The following is an 11,194-nucleotide window of genomic DNA, read 5'->3' as shown; positions in this document are numbered from 1 at the left end:
AAATTTACAGGTTATCGGAGTTCCCTTAAACTGTGTTAAAATTTCCAAATTGATATCTTTAAAAGTTGACGAGGTACAGAGAGAAATGTGCGCTGCTGTATCTTATTTCGTAGTGGAGTTGTTACTCAAGCAAACCTCGACGCGAGCAGAGGATATTTATCACTTGGAATTGCAATAGTATACAGTCTGAGGAAAATGTGGAAAAGGATGTGCGGCATCTCAGATTCGTCCTTGTGCGGGGGACATCAGTGCTCATTACGAGGCAGGGCTGATCCTCCTCCATGACGCGCAGATCGCGAACGTCAATTACTCCCAAGGCCCATGTTGGTCCCGTCCACACTATAAAAGGGTGAGCAGGCAGCGCGGTACAGAATTGCACGGAGATGCGCCACCTCACGGTTTGTTCTCGTAACTCATCAGCAGGCTTCGAGACTTGGGACCCGATACAATAAGTTTACTGTGCATGCACTATAGGTTGTTGACTCGCTCCAGGTAGGTAGAGATGTGTTGAGGTAACAACGTTGCTATTTAGAGTAGAGTACGGTAGTATGGAGAAACACACACACATATGTACATTCTGAAAGTAAATATACATTACACAATGACAATGTCAAACGAATGTGAAAAGCATTTATTCTCCTGTCTTTTATAAGCATTTGTGTTTAATTATACACAGTGTTAATGGTGGAAATAAACATGTAGCAATTTTAATTTCTTAATTTATCCTATTGGTCGTCTTTAGGAAGTGCAGTTACAGTACCGAATTGCAATGTACTACAAGATACATTTTCAGTGTCTCAAACGTAAATCTTTTTCGGTTGTCTACCAAAGTTTGTACTGTAGAAAGCTGCGCTCTACGTCGCATGACGTGATGGGAGCAAAACGAAAAAACGTAACATCATTGCAGTCTCTAAGAGACAGTCCTTTATTCTCGGGTGACTCTATGTCCACTAATTTGCTGTATATGTTACACAATGTTCCATATCCGTTATTTTTACATAAAATTGATTTCCACTTCTGTTTTACAGGTTCAGTACCCGGTGTACTTGATGTCTCATTAATTCTCTGCATCATTTTCTAAATTAATTTGAGGGCTTCCAGCATCTCTTGCTCTGACTCTTCTAACCGTGTAATAGTTTCAGACACAGTTTGTATGAATACCAAATTATTCGTCAGAACCTTGAAATCCAGAGCGTTTTCCTTTGCGTATTTGTTGGCATTCATTCTACAGTACCCCCACCCACTGTACGCTTTACCACTATACTCAGTACGCCGTCATGCGCATTTCACTGAAGCTCTATTGGGTCCCAAGTCTCGAAGCCTGCTCATCATCTAGACTAAGCTTATCGTGATCTTGGAATTCTGAACAGCTGTACAGAGCCATCCGCCTGTCGTCTGGCAGACCGAGGGTAAGTCAGAAAGCAAGTTGAGTGCAAAATCATAAGCATATTCGGAAACAAATTTCACATTAAAATCTTCTTCTTCTTGTTCTGGTACCGATCAGTACGCAGCCTGTAGTAATGCGCTCATGATCTCAGACTTCTTGGCTCTCAAACGCTCGGCGGTAGAGCGCAGTCTGCTGAAGCTGAGATTAGTGCGACAACGCATGGTGTCGTGCCTGATATTGTCGGACCATCGGATCTGTGCCCCTTCAGTGCTGTCGTCGTTCTTGGTAAAGTTAACGCCTGTACTCACTCCATTCCACCCGCTTTCCTCCACCACGTTGAACAGCAGGCCACGAACCTTGCCGAATAGGGATGTTGCCAAACTTCCGTCAAACGTTGTCATAAATAACTGGTCCTCCATGCTACAATATTTCTTTCAATCAAAATACATCTTGTATTTCTACATTTTTAAAACCTAAATCGCATGTCTCGAATCACTTTCCGTAGCGTTTCTCTCCAACCTTGGAAATTATTGCTTCTCTCGCAACCTTCAGTAATTTCTTCAATATCGGAATTTCTTTCTGCAAGGTATTACATTGTTGTATCTTTTTTCTTAAAATATACATCGGTTCATATGATCTACAAGAATTAAAGGTTCTCTTGGCCTGTTCTTCCCTGGTGATTCTAACTTTTCATCTCCTCCACAGACTCTCTCCCTCTCTCTCCCTCTCTCTCTCTCTCTCTCTCTCTCTCTCTCTCTCTCTCTCTCCTGATTTTCTTTATTAGGCGCTATGACCTGCCTATATAAATTATATAACATGTATTAGATAAGTAAGTAATTTTAATACGTAATCAATTGAAATAAAATAAGCCTCACCTGTGATCGCAGCTGCTTTTATCGTTGCCTTATTTATAGGAAAGAGATGACCTGTTTGCTTAATAATATTTTTCACCACTCCGTCACAGTCTAATACATATTAGACTGTGACTCCGTGCTACAGTATTCATGTTGAGTTGACAACACTGGACTGCAAGTGCAAATAAACTGTCCTGGAAGAAGGCTCAAAATTGTGAATAGTGGGGGAGAGAAAGGGAGAGAGCTAGAAAAGAGAGAGATAGGAATGCAGGGAGAGAAATGAATTACCGAGGCTGAGAAAGAATTAGGGTTCAGTTCGCATATCTTACGGGGGCACAGATCCGATGGTCCGACAATACAGATTTCCAGGCAAAATTCGTATCTCACGTTTAATTTCTACGTTTGATAGCCGCTGAAGTTGTAAGCGTCGTTAAATGAACAACCACCACCACCACCACCACTACTACGATTCTGAATGGAATTGTTTCATGTCACTGCATTCACATTGGCCTGCCCTATTAATTATTTTTCTACTTTCATCATAGCGTTTTATTGGTTGCCCGGCCATGTTTGCATCGCCGTGATGAGCCAGACCTCGTCGCTTGCTTTTTGACTGCTCCTGGTGCTCGGGGCTGGTGCAGGGTGTTCACCTCGCTTTGTTTTCTCAGATCGTGATGATGCTGATGGCGGTCGGAGCTCTAGGGGACGAAGCCCCTCCCCCGCCGGTAGCTCCGATTCCACCACCGTTGCCGCCACTGCCTGCTGACGCCCACACGTCGTCGCCGTCGCCTGGCAGCTCCTCGCAGGTCAGGGTCTGCGCTTCCTGTCCCGCCTAGGACTTGTTACGAATTTGCGCTGGTTCGAGCCCACATAGGGAAGGAATTTTTTCATGATATTTCGGCTAGTGTATGGGAGTGGTGTCCACCCAGCATCGTGATGAATTTGGGGAGTTACTATAGTTAACGAAATCCGGTTTCGAAAACCAGCTATAATGACTGGGGGGATCACACATTACTTCTGTACTGGTTGCTGGCCCTTCATGGGTTGTAGAGATATGGACAGATGAACGATGGAAATGCTACATGATAGTGAATGTGGTTCCTTCTTCAGTTTGTATAGTGCTAGAGCCTGTCGTTCCACAGCATAGCACTCAGCAAACTTGCAAGGGCCCGACAAGCAAGACATTCCGCAGCTGTAAGGTTTGTTTCTGCAGCGAGTTTGATAATAGGGTCCAGGGGAAAAACCTGTTAAGTCCAAAATTATCAATTTTTTGTTTGGATGCCATGAAATACCTCAGGCAGTAGAGGTTTCAGTGGGTTAATTGTAAAGAGTAAAAACTTGATTAAACCAGATATATTTGAAGAATGATAACTCAGATACAATAGAATGTAATGGACCTTGAAACATTAAACTTGCTCTCCTGTAAAAACAGTAAAATGTGACTTAGCAGGTTCTTCCATTGCTTGCAAACTATTCCAACCTCAAATATCGCGCATGATTAGCGGTGATCGGCTTGAAATTAATTTCAAACCATCCCTGCACGAACGCTCATGCACTAATCTCGTACATTGCAGATGTAATTAAACTTGACAGCATATTTTAACAACCAAATGAAGACGAGCTTGAAAACATAAAATGTTATTGCAAACAGTACGTGTGTGCCAGTGCAGTGGATGAAAGTAAAGCACAACTATCTTACTGCGCATGCGTCGCTGTGATTTCAGATTGGTTTGCGCATGATTCGCAAATTTTTGTGACCTTCAGGAAATGGTTTGGTGACGGTTTGATATGCTGCAAGAACGCCAGCAACTAACCAGAGTTTGAAGTTATCGCTGCACGAACAGTCAAGTCGATGTGCGCATGCTCATGACGGTTAGAAACTGTTGCAGAAACAAATCCAGAGTAAAGTTGAAAACTGTCTGGTTCATGCGCATGCGCGTTTACTGAGCGTGAGCAGTGTGACGTTGTTTTACTCTCGTTGGCTTCCTGCACGGTTGAGCGTACCTGCCTTGCATCAAGTCACATTGTTGTATAATGTATAATCAACTTGTTTTGTAGAAGCAGACGTTTGCAGGCCCGTCCTCTCTTCAGTCCTGAATACACTGCAACTATAGTCGCGACGCTGTTATTCCCGGCTTGACTCTTCCTCTTTGCTTACGTCATAGAAAGTGAAGGCTCTATAAAGTCTACGTAATGCAGAGTAACTTTCGGTGCTGGACCCCGGACTCATTTCACCGGCATTATCACCTTCATCTCATTCAGACGCTAAATAACCCGAGATGTTGATACAGCGTCGTAAAATAACCTACTAAAATAAAAAAGTCTACGTAGGCAGTATCGTTCGCCAATTTGTTCTTTAGTTGCCGAGCTACCGGATGAGGGATCTATTTGCCGCATCGTTAGACATTATGATGTCGTAGCTCCTATGATAATAAATCAAACGCACTGTAATTCAGCAAATAATTGAGCGGCAAATAACGTTCTCGTGTGCTTTCTGCGAACGCCAACGAAAGAGCCAAAATGGCGGGCGATTATATTAAGTATTCATCGAGCCTTGGGAAATGTATAACGTCATCAGGAGCGAATCACAAGACGCACACGTTTAAATGTAGCCGACCTGCAACGTGATTGGCTGCCGGAAATAAGAGCGACGAGACTATAGTGATGAGCAGAAAATGATTGACCTGTGATTTCATCACAGTGATCGAACAATCACGATGACACCTGTGATTAAACAGCTCTTTAAACAGTGATCACTGTTCGATCATCAGCTGAGACAGTTCCTGTTCTTTACTCACTGCGTGCGCGTGCTGCTACCTAGTGGCCCTCAGGACTAATAATGACAAAACTTGGAACAACTACGCCCGCGAACTGTGAGCGCCCGATTTTAACAATACATTCAGTGTAGCCAACTCAGTAGATTTGAGGCTGATCCTGGCAGATTTCAATTTTTTAAAGCCGGAAAATATACTATTGTCAGCCGACAGCCGAAAATCTGTCAGGATTTTACATTGCTTAATTAATTCCATTATTTTAAACACTGAAGTTATTAATTGACTACACTATTCAACTTGTAAAATTATAATAATAACAACATTTTATCAAATATGACGATGATTAAAAAAAATTAACAATGAGTCTTTCACCTTCTGAGTGATGTGTGAATTATGTCAAAATTACTAAGTTGCCGTTTTTTCCTATATGATATTTCACTTCAGGAATACTGAACAAGATCAAATCATTGTATTGGGTAGCCAGGCGACAAATATTCAGTTTGTCTGTAACATTAGATTAAATAAATAAATAAATAAACAAATAAATAAATAAATAAATAAATAAATAAATAAATAAATAAACAAACAAACAAACAAACAAACAAACAAACAAACAAACAAACAAACAAACAAACAAACAAACAAACAAACAAACAAACAAACAAACAAACAAACAAACAAACAAACAAACAAACAAACAAACAAACAAACAAACAAACAAACAAACAAACAAACAAACAAACAAACAAACAAACAAACAAACAAACAAACAAACAAACAAACAAACAAACAAACAAACAAACAAACAAACAAACAAACAAACAAACAAACAAACAAACAAACAAACAAACAAACAAACAAACAAACAAACAAACAAACAAACAAACAAACAAATAAATAAACAAATAAATAAATAAATAAATAAATAAATAAATAAATAAATAAATAAATAAATAAATAAATAAATAAATAAATAAATAAACAAACAAATAAATAAATAAATAAATAAGTAAATAAGTAAATAAATAAATAAAGCTATTGACTTCTAAACTTATTAATCTGCCTTTATAATGACGAAAAGCCTACATTTACTCCTCAGTATTGTGCTTACACTTGAGCTTGTGAAGTACAAACACGTGAGCCTACTGTATTCGTCTGTCGTGATGCTAGTGCGGCGAACTAAAAATATTTAACCCATTGTTGTTCCTCAAAATACAGCTGAATTAATTTCCTCTCAGTTTGATTGTTTAGTACATACTGAAATATAATTTTCATAATATAAATTATAGGTTGCATTTATTATTTAGTTTGGAACATAATCTTTCAGGATTTTAAATACAATTTTTCTGTAACTTTATCAAAAGCCTTATTAAAATCGATGAGGCAAATGTTTCTCTTTATTAAACTCTCTTTGTTTTTCTATTATCACTTTTAGAGTAAAATAGATTTTGCTGCAATTACGGAAACAAAACGAAAATCAAAAGCTACGAAGGAAACACAAAATTGTATAAGCATCTAAATGTTTATTAAAAAACAAAAACGGTAATATTGAATTTTAGTTTTTAAATGAATGCTCGAAATGATGTCCTTCAACGTCACTACATTCTTTCCAATTCTTTGGAGAAAAGACTGGTGCGTACGTAAGATTACTTTTCTTCCTCAATATTCGCTCCAGCTTGTTTTCTGGAGTCGTTGGTGCAAATAAACTATTTGAATGCTTTTTATATAATACAATTTTAGACGATTGACTAGAGACCGTAATCTTTCCCAGGTCGTACAGAGATAGGTTAGTTGTTCATAGACTATATTGATGTGACGTCATGTTTGACGCGTGCCACAGGTACTATCAAAGAACGCTTGCATCTTGTTTGTGTTGCAGTTCACGTTCAGACAGTTCACAATGTATTCCAGACTCATACTATGATGACCTTTCCTACAGTTTGAATTATTTGTTCACTTATTTAAATGATTTATTTTTACTGGTAGAGTAGTTAAGTCCATAAGGCCTTCTCTGCCACTCAACCAGTATAAAATACAATGCAAATATAAATAACAGCAACACAGAAAACAATGGAATAATAATAATAATAATAATAATAATAATAATAATAATAATAATAATGGTGAGTCAAATGTAGATGTGTTTAGTTACATGTAATTCTAAGATTTAAACAAGTTCAGTGTTAAATTAATAACATAGTTAATTTTGGTCAAAGGAATGATTAACATAATGGAGAGAATTGATAATCAAACATAAAAATCATATTCTCCGAAAGTTATAATTATTTCAAGAAGAATTATATTGTGCGGTACGAAAAGCAGTCTGTTGATAATCCACTTTTCAAAGTAGTCAATGTCTGACAGAGCTCTACACCATCTACACTAGAGTAAGGTATTTGCAGTATCATAAACTATGTACATTGATCAAACATTGTTTACACTACAATACACTATTTACAAAGTAAGTACGATATTATGAACTAAAATACTTGCATTATAATGCACATAGTATGTGTGCAACTAATGTTCGGTCAATGTGGGCCTACGCTATTTTCACTATTTACACTATCATATTCTAGTGTGCATAATTTAAACTGTAAATATTAATGTAATTACTAAGGTGGTCCATCTTTTGTTCCGCCTAACTTTATCAACAAAGAGTTGTGTGAGCACTCAGTCAAATACTTGGCTTGCTAGAGGCACGCGCGTTGTCTGCTACCGTAAAACCTTCAATAATGCTTAATTTTGTACTCTCCTGGAACAAAGTACGGTCCTCATGATGGGGCCATCCCTGAAGCACTGCAACTCATTGTGGAATGAGTTGCATGCCAACTGCACGCACCTGAAAAACTGGTTCCGCCATATTCCATGTCGCGTGTTCCACTCCAGCCTACGTAATACCATTTTCTGGTGACGATTTCCGTTTCTCAGTTCCCTGAGTCATCGAGATCCGCTTCAACGTCAGAGCGAGGCAGGCAGGCATTGGCACGTACAGCCCAGCCTGTTAGCAGCGATGAGCTGATTGCGTGGCGGGAATGGACTGACACTCATTTTTTTATGTTTGCAGTCTTATTTCCATTTTAATTTGCGTACGTGTTTCTAGTGTTGACAGATGGAAATTTTCCCACAATGGGGAAAATTTTAACGTCGTTTGGGCTCGGAGAACAAAGGAAAAAGTTTAAATACTGGAATGGACTGAATGTGCAGATTGCTAATTGTTTTGTACTACAGCCATAACATAAAACCAAATTGTTTAGAGAATTTTCAATAATAGTAATATGCGTTACAAGAGCGGTATGTTGAAGTTTTCATGTTCGAGGAAAACTTCGAAAAAGCGAAACGTAGTTGAGCCTTTTTAATTTCCGAGAATTGAAAGAAAACATACCGCTCGTGTATCGTACATTATTTTGTGCGAAGATCGTTTATTACATACCTGAAAGAGGAATTTCTAATTAGTTGCAATGAAATCTCCATCTTGGTTTCTGTTCAATGACGGCAAATTTGCAAAACAAAAATATCTAGCTTCAACATTGTTGCTTTAAAATATTTTCTGTGTTTACTATACTCCAGCAGGCCACGTCTGTCTTTTTTTCCCCCGGTCTATGATGAGTCTGGAATCTTGTTGATTTTTTCACGGCATCCTTAATGTTACTTGCATCACGAATGCAGTAACTTTAGTGGAGTTGTAGAGTTTACTTAATTTTTGCAAATATTTAAAAACAATAATTAACAGTGCAATTTAGGTGAAATTGCAATGGTAAGTTTCCAATTTATAATTATTACTATATTGAACGCCTCTAAAAATAATATGTTAAAAGCCTAAAGCAGTAAAATCAATATGTCACTTAAGCGGTGAGAAGAGGGAAATTGTTATGTGTGTTAGGTTGCGAATACTGAATGTGGAATTTTAGACTTTCCGCGGATTGGTTTTGCGCGGAAACCAAGCAAATACGCACGATCTCAGACAAAATGTATTAAGTACTCCGAGATTGTTGGTCTAAGAACTGTGCTAACATATTGTATAGTTTCCAGCAGTGTTAGGACTGAACCCAGTTCCTTGCTCCTCCCGTGTCTTGAATACTATTCAGTGTGTTTCACATTCGAATTTCTTTTTCTGCCTTGGGAGTGGAAGGAAGGAGATTTAAACCAGCTTCGAGGTAAACGATCATTGGGCTTTCTAATAATATTAGATGTTTATCGAGCTGTTGAAAAAAAGGGAAAATAAATCGTGGTTGTTAAATTTTAAGGTAATGAAGGAGTTTGTACAAGGAACGCTTGATTTGAAACACTTTGTGTACTTTCCTGTGACAGATCCAGTCTGGGGCATTGCCGCCTCCTCCTGGCCACCTGTTGCTGTCTATGATGGCCATGGGCAGACACGTCATGGAGCAAATGGCAGACCGCACCTCACGCGTGGCGGAGACGGTGTAGCGCCTCATTGTAATGGACGATTAAAGAAATGCAGATAAATCGTGTTTTATTTCTCCGACTGGTTTAATTGCCTTTACGCAACCTGCAGCCTGGAACAAATAAAATCCTTAAACGAAGGAAGGGAAGAATGCTGTAAGACAATGGAAATGAAATGGAATGCTTTCACAGAAAGGAGATTAAGGGAAACAAACGAACAACAGCTAAACATAAAGCGAAAGAAGGAAGTGGGGAAGGGAGAGAATGTAAAACAGTTAAAGGGAAACAAAATAAAATTAAAAAAAATAACAAAAGACTGGAAGAAAGAAGGCATGTGTCGTATCCATATAGTCCTGTTCAGCTGTTGAGGACGGTTTGTCAGAAGCGTGAACGAATAATAGTCTCACACCTGCAGCTATACTTCTAACTCGTTGATCGCATCCCTTAAAAAGCTCCCGCAAGCAAACAAGTAACTTTGGTCAGTTCCGTAAAATATATTTTTCAAATCCCTTCCTTCCATTCCCCGCATCCCTCAGGCAGTTGGAACTGGCACCACACACGACGTTGCCACATATACATATATAGTCTGTAACTTTCCATCCGCACTTATCTGGCTGCCCGTCATCCAGCTGACTGCCAACAACGGGGTTATTGCTGTTATCTGCAACGTCGTCGGTCACAGTCGGGCTTCGCTAGAGACGTCAGAAGTCGCGTCCTTCTTCGAGACCAATTGTGGCTCCTTGTACTGTACCTGTGCATTGTGCATTTGCTATGACCTATGATATATGAACTGCCAGAAGACGCTATTGTGTGTGTGTGAGAAACTGAAGGAGAGGATAGATAGATAGATAGATAGATAGATAGATAGATAGATAGATAGATAGATAGATAGATAGATAGATAGATAGATAGATAGATAGATAGATAGATAGATAGATAGATAGATAGATAGATAGATAGATAGATAGATAGATAGATAGATAGATAGATAGATAGATACTGTCCGTTACTCAGGAGAAGACGAGCGGAAAGAATGTGACCTTCTTGACTATCGCTGTTGATTATTATAAACATCGCTCAGATAAGCATCCCAGTAGCCAGGTTATTACTGTGCAGGAAACATGAGTAACAATGCGTATGGAAATTAAAGCTGAGTTGAACAGAAGGAGACCTAATGTTTCCGCTTACTGCAGTACAAATATTGCACATGTTGTCTTACGTTATCTGTTCACATCCCTTCCTCCTCAGTCCGCTCTCGTCTTCTCCTGAGTCACCGACAGTAGGTAGATAGATAGACACAATAGGTAGATAGATAGATAGATAGATAGATAGATAGATAGATAGATAGATAGATAGATAGATAGATAGATAGATAGATAGATAGATAGATAGATAGATAGATAGATAGATAGATAGATAGATAGATAGATAGATAGATAGATAGATAGATAGAGCGAGGAGAGAATACGAGATGCAAGAATAAATCGCGGTTTTGAAAGGGAATAATTCATTTTAGGGATTTTGTATAAAAATGAAAGAATAAGGATTTTTGAACTTGGAGCTAATAGATAACTCGGCACTTCCTAGCATGTCTCATAGTGACTACCTGGCAAGAAACACTCAAACAATTTGTCTCACCTTGCACTTACGTGATTCATTGTCTTCCTCAACCCTGAGATCATTTCTGTCCAGAATGGGAAGTGTTTTGGTTCTGTCCGTCAATCTTGTGTGACACGTGATGGATATTAGGAAGAACTTGATTTTCGGTGATC

The 11,194-nt window shown here is 38.7% G+C and overlaps 1 protein-coding gene across 4 annotated transcripts; it reads left to right on the top strand.

Annotated features, from left to right (window-relative positions):
* Positions 1-359: 359 nt before the first annotated feature.
* LOC138695349 (uncharacterized) lies at positions 360-9,502 on the top strand. Of its 4 annotated transcripts, none has more exons than XM_069819768.1 (4): positions 405-492; positions 1,029-1,409; positions 2,910-3,047; positions 9,327-9,502. In XM_069819768.1, exons 3-4 carry the CDS (start codon positions 2,916-2,918, stop codon positions 9,444-9,446), a joined length of 252 nt encoding a protein of 83 aa, XP_069675869.1. In that variant the 5' UTR covers positions 405-492; positions 1,029-1,409; positions 2,910-2,915; the 3' UTR covers positions 9,447-9,502. The 4 variants fall into 4 exon arrangements, with proteins under 4 accessions (XP_069675868.1, XP_069675870.1, XP_069675869.1 ...); XM_069819770.1 differs by having other exon boundaries at positions 450-492; positions 1,371-1,409; XM_069819767.1 differs by lacking the exons at positions 405-492; positions 1,029-1,409 and adding an exon at positions 360-398.
* The last annotated feature ends 1,692 nt before the right edge of the window (positions 9,503-11,194 follow it).

Source organism: Periplaneta americana, chromosome 2 (assembly GCF_040183065.1).
Source record: "Periplaneta americana isolate PAMFEO1 chromosome 2, P.americana_PAMFEO1_priV1, whole genome shotgun sequence".
In the NCBI taxonomy this organism is placed as follows: Eukaryota; Metazoa; Arthropoda; class Insecta; order Blattodea; family Blattidae; genus Periplaneta; species Periplaneta americana.
Note: the sequence above shows the minus strand (reverse complement) of the source record. Positions and strands in the feature narration are given on the sequence as shown.